We start from the raw sequence: 18,155 nt of genomic DNA on the forward strand, positions 1-18,155 counted from the left end.
AGGATTACAATGACAACATCCTTTCAATGGTTATTGTGTATTGTTTATATCCTTGCTCAACTGTTATTAAGCAAACCCAGAAGTCACTGACATGCAGCTTGCAGACTACTATGGAGGAGACGAATATATTGTTGTTGTTGTTGTGGTTGCCCCCCAAAAAAATTTGTTGATATTATACACACTAAACTATGATTTTTTTATACACTTAACCTACTCTGCAGATGTTTATCGTAGACAGATATTGGTTGACAAACTGTAACCCACACTACTTGTTTTCAAACAAATTTTTTTCAATCTCTTTTAAAATTTTGTTTATAACACCTAAAAGTATATGTAGACTGGGAATATTTACAAGCTTTATTATTTTTTTTATTTTTGTCCCCTGTTAATAAAGGGGGTTGAATAACATTTGTGAACATTTTTTCATTTTTGAATTTTGCATCATCAGATATCCATTGGTTGTATAATCTACACAAAGATTCTTAAGGATAATGATCAGCTTTTTGAAAGTTAGGAGAAAAAGTCATGCAAAACAGACAAGGGTGCTTTGATGTTTCAGTTTGTTTTCTAACCATTTGAAGCAAAACCTTTAGATCTTCAGATACTGTGTAATCTAAAGAAGAAAAGTTCAATTTATCCAAAATTATCTGCAGATTATGGTACTTTTTGTTCAATAAAGGCAAAATGGCCAGTATAATAGTTTTATGTACATTTGTAACTTTGAAACCTTTGAATGCATATCCATCGCACTTTCTCAATTTATTTGGGATTTTATCATTTTTATCAACTCTGGTTTTTTTATTTTCTAACTCTTCAACGTTATTACAATGCACCATAGGAGTATCTTTTTCCACCAATATTTATGAATAAAAATTCAAAATGAATGATACAGATTGCATTCTAGTTATTTTTAAAAATTGTAGGTAATAGATTACTTACCTCTTTGTGTTCATTTAATAATGTGTTCATTTAATAATCCTAATAATAATGGGAATTTATCATCATCGAATAATTTTCCAATCAGATGGTTGCTCTCAGTCAGTTTAATATGGAAACCAGATTCCACACTTCTCCGTCCTCAGATGTTGCACACTTTCTGAGAAGTGAAGGAGACTTCAATCATATTGCGGTTACTTAGAAGTCATAACAAAATTATTTAAAAAATTGGCTTTAAAATCATAAGTAAATTATTAATAAAATATTTTGAAGCATCAAAACCTTACCTGGTATGTAGTTTAAAGAAAAGAAAGGTTTTTTAACCTCAGTCTTTCCGACAGAGATATTAAGTTGGTTTGAACCAAAAGTTTTCAAAGCTAAAGTGTTCCCTGATTCATTTGTGGTCAAGCCTATAATAGAATTGGACAGAACTTTTCCTTGTGTTGTAGGGGATGTTGATCTTGCAATGACTGTCAAATTCTTTTGTCTTTCTAACTTCATACAGGGATGTGGAATTCCTTGTGACACTTGAACATAGCAATCTGGACAAATAAGTCTTTTTGCAGGTTTATTTGAAATGTCTTCGGCACTTTTATAAATAGGTTTTCCCGAAACACTCAACCATGGGAGCCAATGCTTTTTCCATTTTTGATTTGCGCTCATTTTTACATATAAAACCAGTCTTTTACAGGAAGATGTGCGATCGCACGCAATTATATGACCATGCAAAAAATAATTTGTTTTGACAATTTGACCACTGCTTTTGACATATTTTCAACATTTAAAAATTTAGTTGATTATATATATATATATATATATATATATATATATATATATATATATATATATATATATATATATATATATATATATATATATATATATATATATATATATATATATATATATATATATATAATCCAACTAAAACAAAATTCATTAAACTAAAATGCTTAGTCTATTTAATTTACGGATTAAAAAACCATTTCATTCTTTGTTTTAACATTTGTAATTTGTTTTTTGTTTTTTTAATGTTTCAAAAGATAAATATTTGTCATAAAAAACACATAATTATATAAGTAAAAAAAAACAACAGTTTATAAATAGTTATTATATTATCGAAAGCATTTCGATAATATAAAAGCATTTAAGATCAAACTTATTTAATTGCAACGGTTTTCTAAAACATTTGTCTTTTTTTTCAACGAAATTTTTTTTATCTTTTTAAATGTATTAACTTTAATTATTGTTATTTAAAATTCGCTAAAGAGACTTTCGTTTGCGTAGAATGTCATTGTTTATAAAAACAAAATAATTTTTTATTTTTTAATAACATTTATTATAAAAAAATGCACACTTAAACAATTTATATAATAAAGTTAAAAAATATATACAACTGTCAAATAAACTTTTAAAAAAAACCTTTATCAGTAAATTGTTACTATATTTAAAAGCGTTTCGCTAATATAAAAACATTTGTTAAAAGTTTTGACGTAATTTATTTCACTTAAGGTATCATTCAGAATATTTTTCATTCAGCGCGTTTTTAAAATGTTTTTTGAAATAGCTGCGGTCAAATTGTCAAAGCAAAATATAATTTGCTTGGTCATATAAAGACATGCGATCGCACGTCTTCCCATTCAAGACTAAAAAAATTCACATTTTCTGCCTCTGATAACTCTGGTATTCAGGTCTAAATTTCATAGCGCATGTCTATTAACTATTGTTCCCATAATAATGTAACTACATTTTAACTAAAGCACATTATATATAAATATGTATACTTTACCTTCATAACACCGTCGCATAGTGAAGTAAGGGTCAGTCCCAGCAAGCTTTTTTTTAAATTTTGAGCAAAGCATGGTAGGAAGGTCTAAGTTATTAGCTGAATAATCTTTCCAGAATATTGTTTTGATAAGGTTTGAATAGTCTTTTTTCTTTTTCTTTAGATTTATATATATATTTTTTTGTCATTATTTATAGGTCTTAAATCCTTTCCTGAAGCAGCAAGTGCAAAACATTTTAACAAAATCAACGTGTTCTTTCGCATAGTTAGGCATTTTAAATGAATGCTTCAAATAAAAACTTCTGATATGCATTTATAATATTGGCATGATATATCGGTCCCATTAATTAAATTTCAATTTAATGACCAAAAGTATATTTTCAGTTTCAATGCGTGTAAGGAATAATTATTTTAACAATTAGTGACAGCTAATTGTTAAAGCCATTAATTGATAAATTATTAATAAGCCGTTAAATTGTTAATATTTGAAATAGTGATTGTAATATATAAATTCTAATAATAGTAATAACTGAAATAGCAATAGTAGTAAGTAATTAATAAAGTTTAGTTGTGATTGGTTAAATGTTATTTCTTTATCACTGTTGTCAAATTTTCCTGTTAAGAATTTAGAAATTAAAGTGTTCAGATTTCAAGAAATTCAGTGTTTAAGAAATTAAAGTGTTCAGATTTAAATGCTACATGAAGTTCTTTTAAATTAATCAATATTAGTCTTTTTTGTATGTGTTGCCTGTACCTGACAAAATCTTTTTTCCAGGCATCATTCGTGTGTACTCGTCACTTTGATAAAAGCTATGAACTAGATCAATGGTTTCATGGGAAAGTGACTTTTCTTTTTTTGATGATGATTTATACAAAATCCATGTTGTTTTTTTAGCTTTTCTAGCTTCTCTTCTATAAGGTATATAGATACATTTAAAAATTCTGCAGATTTTGGGAGTGACCATGATTCTGGAGTTAATGTTAATATCTGTATTTCTGCGGAGTATGATGTCACATTTTTTAGCTTATCTTTTAATTCATTTAAAAGTGAGTTTAGATTGTCAATTTTATGGTAGCAACTGAAGAAGTTAGTGGTGTACAAGATGGTGTCAATCTAATCATAGGATCAATATTATAATCTTTATTTATTTTGTTTGTTGTTGCAGGTGACACATCTATTAAGCTTAAATCAGTGCTAAAATACAAACGGTTACCAGCTGCCAAAAGATTTGGCTTTATTATCTAATTTACATGTAATTATGGTGGTCAAAAAAATTTTCAATTTGAAATTTGTATCCGTCATGATTGTCTATGTACAAAATTTCAGGATGATACCTCATTTGGTTTATAAAATATTGCTATTTAACAACAAAAAAGTATTTTGCAAAAAATGCTGAGTCAGCATAAATAAGAAAATTGAATCCTGAATATCTCAAGAACTATAAAGGGTTGGAGGTTCCAAATTTCAGATTTTCTTGATTTTTATAAAACCTATAACATAAAAAAATCAGCAAAATCCAAAACATGGGGTGACATTTTTTGTTTTTTTCTGCTGATTTGACATGGAATTACCCAATTCAGTTTGCAATTTCACCTTTGAAACTCAAGATAAATGCTTGCGGGCATGTTTTTTTAATACAATTTTGTGGTGTTAGAGAAGATCTCTAATCCCGAACCACCCCTACCTCTAGGGTATGGTTCCTGAAACAAATTTTTCAAATCTTTTTTTGTGCTTTATTAAACTAAATTAAAACTTATCAACAGATTTCAAATTTCATCAAAAAAAATTCCTAGTTTAAAAGTTACGAAAATTCAAAGTTATTTCAGGGGGTAAATTCAAAGTTATTTCAGGGGGTAAATTTGTGGAATTTTAAACTTCTTATGGTCACAAATCTTAAATAAAAAGAGATTTTTTGATTAAATTTTAAATCTGTCTATAAATTTTGGTCTAATATATGATAGAAGTTAAAAAAAATTAATTATCTTAGGAGACGTAGTTCTAGGAAGGAGTCAATTAGGGGTCAGGACGGGGTTGGGTTAGCTCCAATTACCTATAACTTTTTGCAAGTCATCCTCATTTGATACCAGTATTAACATACTAAAAATTTGAGTATACCACATAGCTCTTAGTTCCCTATCTTGAACAACAAAATTACTAGGCACTCGCCTAAAATATGTGATTTCTCCCCAAGCCGTTACTGAAAAAAGTTTTTTACATTTTTGAAATAAGGAAGAGTCTTCTGATAATAAACAAAACAAAAAATTCTGGGGACGTGTTGCAAGGTCTCAGAACATGTTCCTATGCACCGTGTCCTATATAAGAAGTTCTTATAAATAATTGTGAAATTCTTATAGGACAGAAATAAGAAATTTATAAAATGTAATCTCTATCATGATATGTAACATTGTGATATTTTACCCTGTAGTAATATCAATTGTGATATTTTGCCCTGTGGTAATATCAATTGTGATATTTTGTCCTGTGGTAATATCAATTGTGATATTTTGCATTGTAAATGATACTTAATTGATATTTTGCATTGACTAACTTAAGTTGGGAAAACATCTAGAAAAATGTACATACATTAACTGACTTAATTAAAAAACACACAAAGAGTGAACATGCATTAAGGTAAGAGTTAGGGTTAGAACTAGAATTGCCAGCCTTAACTTAAACCTTGAGTCAATGTATTTTCATTGCTTGCATATTTTATTTAAGTCAATTGATTTATGCAAAAAGTTGATCTAATAAAGTACTATAACTTGGGTTATATTGGATAAATTGATTTGTTATATTGGTTGATTGTAAAAAAGTATAAAAAATCTTTTATAGTAAAAGATTCACAATACTAAAATAACTTACTTAGTTTTTGGTTTGACAGACAATCCAGTGTTAATAAAATTAGGACAAATACATGTTGTTCGTATGTTATTAAATCCCTGCTCACGAAGTTCAAGAGTCAGTGATTCATGATAGCCAATTAATGCATACTTAGAAGCAGAGTAATCACATAAATATGGGGAACCATTTATAGCAGCAGTAGATGCAATAGTTACAATATGTCCATCATTTCGTTCCATCATTGATGGAAGAAACGCTTTAGTAGTCTAAAACAACAATTTTATAAATAATTTTTAATCATATTATTAACAAATTGTATTAAATAACTAATGATATAAATACTTTTTTACATCATTGGTTACAAACTTTTTACATCATTACAAAAAAAAAAAACATAAAAAAATATTCATAAAAAATTTGACAGAATGCACTTTTAAAAGTCAAAATTCTTTTGAGTATAAAGCTATAAAATTTAGAAAAAGTTACAACAGTTAAGAACAGTTATAAAATTTAGAAAATGTTACAACAGTTAAAAACAGTTTCAACAGTTAAGAACAGTTACAACAGTTAAGAACAGTTACAACAGTTAAGAACAGTTACAACAGTTAAGAACAGTTATAAAAGTTAAAAACAGTTACAACAGTTAAGAACAGTTACAACAGTTAAGAACAGTTACAACAGTTAAGAACAGTTACAACAGTTAAGAACAGTTACAACAGTTAAGAACAGTTACAACAGTTAAGAACAGTTACAACAGTTAAGAACAGTTACAACAGTTAAGAACAGTTACAACAGTTAAGAACATCTATAAAAGTTAGAAACAGTTACAACAGTTAAGAACAGTTACAACAGTTAAGAACATCTATAAAAGTTAGAAACAGGTACAACAGTAAGGAATAGCTATAAAAGCTAGAAATGGTTACAATTTTGTATTTTTATCTTTTCAGTTTTGGTAGGTGGAACTAAGTACAATAACTCACTTAACAAGTAAACATGGTACAATCTTACAATGATGTTATAGAAGCTTAAGTTTACCTGCTGGTCCAACTATGTTTATTATGCACCTTGCAAAAAAGAAAAAGTTTCACACAAGGTTACATAAAAGATATACAAATGTGGAATGTGGAATCAGAAGCATAAAAATAGCATACATATAAAGCAACTACAGGAAATTCTAATTTTGAACTTGATATTTCAATAATAATAATAATCTTGTAATAATATTGTAATTTAAGATCATAGCATTATGTATTTTATATTTTATAATAATATCTAACTATTATAATAACATCTAAATTAACTATAATATTATAACTAAAAACAAAAAACTTTTTTCTTATAAAAGACATAAAAACTTTCTCTTATATACATTATATGCGGTAGTGGTGTAGTGGTAAGATATTTTACCACTACACTTTTTACCACTTCTTACCACTACACCACTACCGCATATTTATATGCGGTAGTGGTGTAGTGGTAAGAGCGCTCGCTTTGTAAGCGAGAGGTTCGGAGTTCGACTCCCACCACGTCCCTGAAAGTACCGCGCTCAACTTAGTTTCTCCGCGCAGCGACCTTGCGTGGCAAGGTTCGTGTTTCGGAGTTAAAGAGTTGAGAGAGGGTTGCGTCACGAATAATGACTAAAAAAAAAAAAATATATTAAAAAAAAAAAAAAAAAAAAAAAATGAGTATCCTCCTCGACTGTAGTGGCCCCCCTCGGGCCTTGGGGAGGTGAATAATCTGAAAAAAAAAAAAAAAAAACATAACATAAAAAACATTCTTTTATAGAAGACATAAAAACTTTCTCTTATAAAAGATAAAAATATTCTCTCATATAAGACATAAAAATTTACCCAAAAATGTGATAATACATTAGTATCAAATGTCTTTCTAATCTGCTCTTCAGTTTGCATGGTAATGCTTTTTGCATTCATTATTCCAGCATTATTTACCAACACATCAATATGACCAATTTCATTTTGCACTTTAAGAGCAGTTTCTTTGACTTGAGCTTCATTACCACAATCGCAAGTGTATGAAAATGCTTCACATCTCATGGCTTTTAATAAAGATGCTGTACTTTCATTGCTTTCTAATATTAAATATGAAAAAATCATTAAAAAAATTTTTTTTTTATAAGAATCCACTTAAATCATATAATTTTTTACCAGTATGAATATCCCAAAGAATTATTCGAGCCCCACACTTAGCAAAATTTACAGCAAGTTGCTTTCCCAGTCCACCACCACCTCCTATAAAAAAAGAAAAAAACCAGATGAATACTATAGTACTAATCATAAAACTTATAATTTTTTTGATCTGAAAATATTTTTAAGAAATATCTGAAAATATAAATGCATTTTGTGTTACAAAGAATATATCATGTGCTTGAAAAGAAATTATTTGTTTGCGTGTACAAATAATGTGCACATAATAGAAAATTATTTCTATGCCAAAAATTTATAAAATTTTATATATTTAAAATAGATGTAATGCTTCTAAAGTGAGGCGTGGTTGACAACGTTGCAGGTTTGATACTTCCTTAACTTTTTTTAAATAATTTTAATTTTAATAAAGTTTTATTTTAAAGTAGTTTTTTGTCTTTCAACTCTTATTGTTGTTTATTTATAGTTGCGCTTACCTTTTTTTATTTTTTAAAGTTTCATAGTACCAATGAGTACATAAATCAATAAGGTCATAGTCACAGCGGATTGAGTGTATATAAATTGACTGACTTAAATAGGAATAGGCTCAGTGGAGTCTATATACATCAACTTTAGGTTTTAGCAGGCATTCTTTTAAATAAAAGAAAATATTTATTTAAATAGGGTTTTTAAATTAATTTAATTTTTACAAAAATTATTTTATTAAATTACACTAGAAAGTGAAATAGTTAAAATAATTAATAATAAATACATGCATACAAATAAGAAAAAACTAGTTGTTCACCCATAATAATTCCTAATCTAAATATAGCATTAAGTAATTGATGAATGATACCTCTACTGTTATAATTATTTGATGTAAAAATTACAAAAAAAATTTTATCATGTATTTCCAGAAATTGCAATTGAAATGCAAAAATTCAACACTGATACAAAATTGGTTGTTGAGATTTTTTTTAAGCCATTTATTTTGGGGGATTTTTTTGTTTTGCAGTGATTTTGATTTTACTGTTGTTTTTGTTTTATGGGTACATATATATACTATACAACTATATTTGTGATCAAGCTGAAAATTAGCACCAGTATAGGTTCGATGATGAGTAACCAGAACATGATTTTTATTTTTTTATAAAAACAATTTGAAGTAAATCATAATGGGGATAGTGTGAAGCACTATTAGAAGCACTTTAGTCTTTATATTTTAGTTGGTAATCATGGTAGCATTATATTTTTATTAAAATAGATACTTTTTAGCAACAGAACATTTTTTATTAAAAAATGTTCTGTTGCTAAATGAGAAATTAATTTTTTGGACTCATTTCACTTATTCCTTAAAGAAGCACTAATTCAAATAAGTAAAATTTTGCTTCTTTTCAGATGACATATTTAGCCAAGAGATCTTTTATTAAAACAAGAGAAACAATGAATATTAAAATGTGAAAACTTAGTATTAGTTAAACATTTTGCCAGCTGTTGTTCTTTCTTCTTAGTTAATCATTAAACAAAAAAAAGCTATCAAAATAAAATAAGAAAGATGCTGATACAATCATGACAATGAAACCATAGCGATGATGCCAGGATGATGATACAACCATGATGATGATACAATCATGATGTATAAAAACACTAATGGTAAAGGTTTCCTCATTTTAAAAGTATACAAGTCTGCATATTTTATGTTAATTTATAGTTGACACACAAAAAAATGATAACAAAATCAAGAAGATTTTGTGTATAGTTAGTATTTTGTAAAATGATATCATAAAATGATCAATACCATAAAATGGTATACAACAAATTAACTGGGTTGAATGATATATCAACTTATTCAGAGAAACAAAAAAAATTATTATTAAGGGCTATAAATATCAAACATTATTGTTAAAATCTGTTTAGGGGCCATCCAAAAAGTACTAAAGCGGTAAAACTAGTTGTTTAGGACCCTCCTTCCTCACTTTAACCTGTTTGATTTAAATGACCTCCTCCCCTTTGCATACATATGCATTGTTTATTACAAAATCAACCCCCCCTTTTTCCCAAACCCATAATTTTTTTAATACACTAAAAAAAGAGAAAAACACTGAAAATTTTTAGTCCCTGTGTAATAAGTTTTAGGCAATAATAATGTATAATAGATCTAGACCTGGAGATAATCCACTGCAAAAAGGTGTTAGCTTTCCCTACAAAAAGTAATTCTCTCTCTTAAAAGACACATCAAGGAAGAAGTCAAAAAAATGTAGATTACCAGCAAATTAACCTGCCAAAATACAGCATCAGTAACAGAAATTGTTCAAAGTTTTGTATGCAAATCAAGGTTTCACATTGTTAGCTCATCTATTCTAAAAAAAGATAAAGTAGCAAAAAAACACAGTTTCAAATTTTCTTCTCCCTTTAACAAAGAAAAACTTTTTATTATTTTGTTATGTCTGCCTAACCAACCTCGAAATAAGTGTATGTAAATCAGAAACATTGAGGCTGAACACTCTAGAATGTAATATTACTGACATCAAAACTAAGCTCAATGAAATAAAACAACTGTTAAAAAAAGCACAAGCGATACTAAATAAGAAAAAGGTAATTTATGGTTTAACAAAGAAAGATTAAATACAATGAATACTCTAACACCAGATTCTCTCTTAATTACAAAAAGAATATCTGATGAAAAAGTTAATAAAAATAACATAATCAAAAATATTGTCATGAAAAATAAAATTTAATTGAAAAATTCATATCATAATAAATCAGATGATCTTGTACTAGTATGTAACTCTGAAGACTCTAAAAACCAATTGCTGAATTCTCTCAAGGAAATGAACAATCAAGTAAAAATAAAATCATATCAATTAAACATGTAAAAAATTATTATCAGTGGTTTAAAAACAAAGTTTAGTACATATTGGATCTTGTTTAGAAACAAGATCCTATATGTGCTAAATGTGAAAAATATCTCTCTTACTAATAAACTTCGAGTTGTAGTAAAGCATATACTTTACTGGAATCCAAACAGTTTTTATTACCGAAACATGGATGACTTCTGAAAACAATAATACAAAGATAAAACTCAAGAATATGTACTACCGTCAGCCGATTTAGATGAAGAACTAGCTAACAAACTTTAATCCAACAACACACTAAGAAAATAACAAAACAAACATGTCATTTAGAGTCAAATGTTCTTATGATGATCTGATTCCAGCATATCTACTAAGGAATAATATACAAACATTTGTACATATATGGGTTGAAATAGTAAACCTATTGCTAGAACCAAGCAGCATGAGTTGTCTAAAAAGTGCTACATTACTTCTAATAATAAAGAAGTTAGACACTGCCACAGATACTAAAAACTTCTAAAATTATAGACCAGTTTCTAATTTAGTACTCGTTAACAAGCTAATAGAAAGAGTAGTTTCCAATCATCTTGATTCCCACATGACAACAAAAACATTCATATAGAATATCAATATGGATACAAAAAATATTACTCAACTGAAACACTTTTACTTAAGCTTACCAATGATATAATTGAACTCTTTGATAAGCATACACCTTCAGTACTGCTACTTGATCTGAAGGCTGCCTATGACACTATTGATCAGCAAAAACTACTTGGGCTATTAACTAGTGAAATAGGTACAACTGACTCAGCTCACAAGTGGTTTGACTCATTTTTAGTTAACTGTACCAAAAAAGATAAAATTGGTAACTCAAATTTCATGAACCATAATGTAAAATATGGAGCACTGCAAGGCATAGCCCTGGGTCCAAAACTCTTTAATATCTATATGAGACCACAATTAAATATCTGAACATAATTAATGTTAAAACTTTCCGATACTCAGATGATCAAACTCTAAAAGCATTCCTTTATCTCAATAATTATATTGAGCACTAACCCTAGATATAACAAAATGTCATAGATACATGCAGTATGTATCTGTACAATATACTGTACAATGTACACCAAAACCTAAACTTAGGCTTACTGCATTTAAACTGGAAAAGAATTACTATTAACATATTGAGAACATTATTTATAAAAGAGAGTCAATGGTACACACAGCCTATTGAAAATCTCAGGTATCCTCATTTACCTAATACTTTTTTTAGACTGAACAAGTAGAGATGATAATTGTTGGGTTCCTAAGCCTCACATCTTGATTATGATATAAACACAATTATCTTTAAAAAAAAGGGTGCATATACCAGACATACAAATGATTAGCTAAAAATCTAATCTTTACACAAACTCAGTAACAAAAATAGCTTCTGGTACTTTTTTCAGATTATTAAATATTTTTATCAACTAATGAATTTATGATTTTATAAATTTTATGGATAATGAATTTATCATTTTAACTATTAAAAACAGATTTTTTTTAAATGATAGAAATTTCTAAAATAAGTAACTTGTAACACTTTAATATTTTTTGCAAATTTTGAAAAAACCTCTTTGCACCAAAACACTTTTTAAAATATATTTTTAGATAAAAGAAAAAAACTTCACAACAAAAAAGGCATCCGTTCTGTCTATTTTACATTTTCCGAAATAGACTATAGGTGAAATACAATCCAAATTTTGAAATAATTCCAATTTTATATAAAAAAAAAGTATTGTATTCAGATTACATATCTTCAAAACTGTAATAATTTTCAGCTTGATCACAAGTATAGTTAAAAAATTATCCTAAAGCAAAAAATATAGTAAAATCAAAATGAAAAAAAAATCCCCCAAAATAGGTGACTTTAAAGAAATGATATTTATACCAATGAAAATACCTATTGATATCAATGATAAAATTTTTCAAAGTAATCTATGTGATGTAATCTATAGCCACCTTCATGAAGAAAATATGAAGGTTTTTTGCCAACCTGGTTTCTATCTTTTTGTTAAAAATGTGCTGATCTAATTTTGCCTAAAATTACTTTAAGGTCCTAATTTTTTTCTGATTCTGATGGTTAAATACCCTAGTAATAACAGTGCCATGTTGCCTATTAAAGATATCCCAGCACTTTTAAAGTGCATTGTTGGGGCCACATATGGAGTCTTTTTAGCAGGACCTGAGTCAAGTTCTCTAATAACTTAAAACATGACTAAACTACCAAAAAATATTTAAAATAAAAAACCACCACCACTACCATCACCACCACCTGATTGTTTCAATCTGTTGTTTATGAACATTTGTGATATTCACTGTAACTTTCCAAATGCTGAATCTTACCTTTTGTAAAATTCAATATTGTTTTTTTTTGAACTTTGTGAAACTAATTTAAATGTTTTATCATCAGATTTCAGTGTTTATAACTATCATCCTTTGATTTGACTTCAATAGTCACATGCTTGGCCTGGGCATATACTTACTTATTAATTCACCAATTTGTAGCAAAATTAGGTTTAAATCTTTTGACTATTCTTTTATGAGCTTGAGTTTAGCATTTCTTCACTCAACCACCTTTCCTTCATTTTAAAACTGAAAAATGTTATTTTTGATCAAATTCATTGAGTTCTTTCCCTTATGCATAAGCCAAAATATAAATATTGTTGTTTTTGGTGATTTGCTCATTACAATAAATAACTTGGGTATAGTACCACTGACCCAGCTGGCACTAAAACTCAAAACTTTTGTCTTTCTTAATCTCTCATTCAAGTAGTTAACTTTGCAACTTGCTTTCCAGACAACCCTAATCAATTATCTTCACTTCTTATTTTGTCTTGTCTCTGATGCTAGCTTGGGGGTTGGGACCATGCTATGATCTTACTAAAACCTTAATCATCACACTTCTTACTACTATCTTCAAACTGACTGGGATTCCTTTCATGATTTTCTTCATGATGGTACTCAGGTTAATGACTTTCATCTGATAACTGTGCCTCTTTTGTAATCTCCTGAAATCAGGCAGGCATGGAGGCTTTTATTACTTTTTGTCAGTTTCAGGTCAATCCTTATTCTATACCATAGTTTTCCCCTTCTTGTACAGAAAACTGTGCAAATCTAAGAAGTCAGGTTCTAGAGAATATTGTAAAATTTTTAAGAGTGACATTTCAACATTCTAATTTTTAAGAGTAAACAAGTAAAACAAGTCAAAATATACAACTCTAATACATGAGTCTGATCTTTTTCCTTTACATAAGGTTAAGTCTGAACTATTTGCAAAGAGCTTTTGGTCAAACTTATTTCTTGAATGCAATAAAAGATAAATTACAACCACACTATACCGCTTTCAACCTAGAGAAACATATTAGACATTAAAATCAATTCCAATGCTAATGTTATTTCTCTGTTAAATTCTTCTATAGCTTGTGGTCCAGACAACATTCATGTCATAGTCAAGCTTTGAGTTATAAATTAACAAACTTCTAGTATCTTGAGTCAAATAACTTACAAATCATTAAGGATTTTGATCTTGTTGTACTGCTGACTTGCTAACTATTGTAACAGAAAGATTCTATCAAGTATTAAATGAAGGTAGTGAGGCAAGGGCTATTACTCTTGACCTATAAAATACTTTTGATAAAACTTAGCTTAGCTGGTCTTCTTTATAAGCTCGCTTCGTATGGTGATCTAGGAAAGTTTTTAAAACTATTTTCTACAAATACTATCCAGGTCGCTGCTCAAACAAGCAATCATTTTTTGATCCACCAACCAAAATTCAATCTCTTGTGACTTGTTCCATCTTTTGACTGCTTCATGCTCTAAAAACTTTTATCTACCTTTATTTTTCACACATCATATTTAGTAACACATCTTCACACATCATGCTTAGCGACACATCTTCTTACATCATGCTTAGTGACACATCTTCACACATCATGCTTAGTAACACTTTTCTGTCTTCATGTCTTCCCAGCTTATAAAATTTACGTTTTTTTAAGTCTTCTGACAACCTTTCTCTTGCTCTTCAAATATGTTTCATGTTTTTTATGTTTTAAATGCCAACTTTAATAGTGGTTGCTTGCAGCCTTATTGGGAGAATATACAAAAAATTCACGCAGAGCTATAATTTGTAAATTCTGCAAGGATTTGATTCAAAATAAAGTTGTTACATTAAATCCAAAAATCTTTATGTTTTTATAAATTGTACAGCAAATTATATATTTACTTTGAACTATGGTTAAATTATAACCAATCACAACAATTCTTTTAAAAAAGAAAAATTTATTAGAGTATATTTTATATTTTAAAAGAAAGATTTAAAACTAATTCTCAACTTGAATGTTTGTTTATAGAATATCATTACGCATGGTTTGAATTTAGTAATCGCGAATTGCAATATCTGAAAATGCATTCAGTTTTTAAATTTTGAGGTTCTTAAAAACTGTAAACTCTGTTTTTACCACTCAACTCAATAGCTGTTATTTAATAAAAAATATTTAAATTGATCTTGAATTATGACATAAAATCTCATTGTATTATTACTATTATTTTTATCATTATTAAGAATTATGATTTAAACTTAAATATTTTAATTCATTTTATAAATTATCAGATAAAACTAGAATCTAACTTCTAAAGCACAATTAAGTTCAATATATTTATTAAAAAACCCCCGCTAATCATAGCAGTCTAAAGGAAATTAGCTGTAATTAAATATTTTATATAAAAGAAATTATAAAATATACTTTTATACCTTTTTAAAATCTTAATATTTTCTTGTAAATTAAAAGTTTGTAACTCTTTTGCTGATATGTACAAAATGTAAAAAATTAAAGACAAATATACAAAAGACAGAGGAATTTAAAAGTATAAAAAAACTAATTTAAACTTTTTATAGTTATTTTAAAACAAAAAAACTCTAATAACTTATTTTAAAATATATCTTTTTTATTATTATATTTATTATTAATTTATTCTAATTTAAAAAATTTGAATTTTTAAATAAATAATTCCTCAAACTTTCCCCCAAAACAAAAATCAATTTGAATGTTTCCTACAATGCGCAAATAGCTTTAGAATAATTTTTAATTGGTTGATTCTTAAATTACCGCGCAAATTTTTTGGAACTTCAGTAATAATTATTTTTTTCCTATAACATTTTTATTTATTTGTAACCCTTAAATTACCTGGTATTTAAACAAACAATAATTAAAAATATGTAAGTTTGAACTGCTATTATTTTTGTAGTAGTAAATTTATTGTTTTGTTTTTCATTAATTTTGCAATATAATAAATTGACCAGTTCATTAAAACAGTGTTCAAGGTTTTTATAAACTAAGAATTTAATGACCAAAAATATTTCAAGATATTGCGATTTGCAATCACTTAATTCAAGCCTTGCTTACGCCTTGATGTGCTATAATTTGTTTTATTTAATTTACACCTTATAACGCTTCAACTTTTTTTACAATAAAACAAACTGATATACTATGTTATACATTACCTTAATATTTGTTTTAATTTTTTTTTGTTTATTTATGTTTTGTAATAAAATTTCAACAATAAAACTATTAATTCTCAAAGCCAGTACATGACACAATAAAATCTGTACACGATTATACATAATTTACCGAATACTGGAAAGTGTAGGTCTATTAATGCTTGGCCTAGTCATATACTCATGTAAATAGTTAACTTTGCATCTTGTTTTACTAGAAAACCTTAATCACTCACCTCCATCAGAATTACCCTATCATTGCACTTTCATACTTTACCTTAAAGCTGATTGGGATTCTTTTTTTTTAATTTTTTTTTATTATAGACTGATGCCTTCAATCTTTCTGCTGAAAATGAGACTCCTATATAACTTCCTGAATTCAGGCATGGAAGCATAAACTGCTCCTTGCCAGTTTTAAGTTAAGCCTTACTACCTTGTGGTTTTCTCCTTGTGCAGAAGCTATTTTAAGTTGTAACCATTACTTTTTATTAAAAAAAAACAACTTCCTTAAGAACAAGTGTCTTTATCAAAAAGAACTTCTGACTCCATCCTCTACCTCCTGACTCCATCCTCTACCTCTACATGTTTCTTATTTGTCATTGTTTAGAATGTTGTCATATCTGGACTGGTTTTTATAATGAGGCTCTCCCACTTTTAACAATGTTCATAAAATACCATTGTCATGTCTGGACTGGTTCTTCTAATTAAACCCTCTCACTTTTAGCAAGGTCCATAATTACAGTTGTAATATCCGGACTGGTTTTTCTAATGAGTTCCTCTTACTTTTAACAAGGTTTGAAAGTGTAAATGCTGTATGACCTGCTCTGTTGTATGAACTGCTTGAGTTTCTGTTTGAGCTTGGGCTTCTGTTCCAAAAAAAAACAATGCAGTTACAAATATACTTTTATTCTCAAAATTAATGATGCAATTATTAAACTATTAAACTTTAAAAACTTATTTTTATTTTATTATTTAAAACTGTTTATTATACATTCTGTTTATAATGCATTATTTTTTTAATTCTTAGCTAGTTTTTTTACTGCTGTTTTACTATTTAGTAAAATCAGAAATTTTTAAGACAAAAAAGTGCATAGTAAAATTATAGTTACAATAATATGTGGAGTGGAAACATATAAAATATATTTTTAAAACAAGTTGTTTTTTTATAAATGCAAAAATATGAAACGCTATAGCATCTATTTTTACCCAATCACAACATTTAATCCATGCTTCATCCACTTGAATTAAACTTTAATTAAGCATTTTGATTGGCCTATAAAATACATTTTAATGATCAACATTAAAGCAGTTAGCAACTGTTACTATTTCAAACCTTAAAATAAAACAATTTTATAAATAGGTGATAAAAATTTATGACACAAAAGGAGCAAAATATGTTTATTTTTTTTTCTTGATAGTATTTTTTATGGTTGCTGAAACTTGCTGTTAAGTTTAAATCTTAAGGAATTTGGATTAACTTTTTTTTTTTTTAATATTCTTGTTAATCAATGGAACAGCTTCATTCTATGAATTTTAGTTGCTTCATAAATACTTGGTATTCTTATACACTTGAACAAAACATTTCACAACAAATCTTTCAAACTGAAACTTTTCAGATTTTGAGGACTGTTTTTATATATATATATATATATATATATATATATATATATATATATATATATATATATATATATATATATATATATATATATATATATATATATATATTTATATATATATATATATATATATATATATATATATATATATATATATATATATATATATATATATATATATATATATATATATATATATATATATATATATATATATATATATGATTTGAGTGTAGACATCGTGTATAAGAGTGTATATTATATTAATAAGAAAACATCAAACAATACGAATTCTTTAATTAGCAAAGCAAACTCATGGAATGTTGACAAAAACAAAGTTCAAGTTTCATTCGATGTAATAAACCTGTATCCATCAATTCCACTTAAAGAAACTACTTTAATTCTTATAGATCAATTAAATAAAGAAATTAAAACAA

At 27.3% G+C, this 18,155-nt stretch overlaps 1 protein-coding gene across 1 annotated transcript in view; it reads right to left on the minus strand.

Annotated features, from left to right (window-relative positions):
* Positions 1-18,155, minus strand: part of LOC100200877 (estradiol 17-beta-dehydrogenase 11) — a 48,082-nt gene that overhangs the window by 7,361 nt on the left and 22,566 nt on the right. The window contains exons 2-4 of the mRNA XM_065795954.1: positions 7,730-7,813; positions 7,415-7,653; positions 5,586-5,830 (exon numbers count right to left, since the gene is read on the minus strand). Coding sequence (XP_065652026.1) covers positions 5,586-5,830; positions 7,415-7,653; positions 7,730-7,813 — 568 coding nt within the window. The remainder of the gene's footprint in view (positions 1-5,585; positions 5,831-7,414; positions 7,654-7,729; positions 7,814-18,155) is intronic.

The sequence above is a fragment of the Hydra vulgaris genome, chromosome 04 (genome assembly GCF_038396675.1).
Source record: "Hydra vulgaris chromosome 04, alternate assembly HydraT2T_AEP".
Classification (NCBI taxonomy): Eukaryota; Metazoa; Cnidaria; class Hydrozoa; order Anthoathecata; family Hydridae; genus Hydra; species Hydra vulgaris.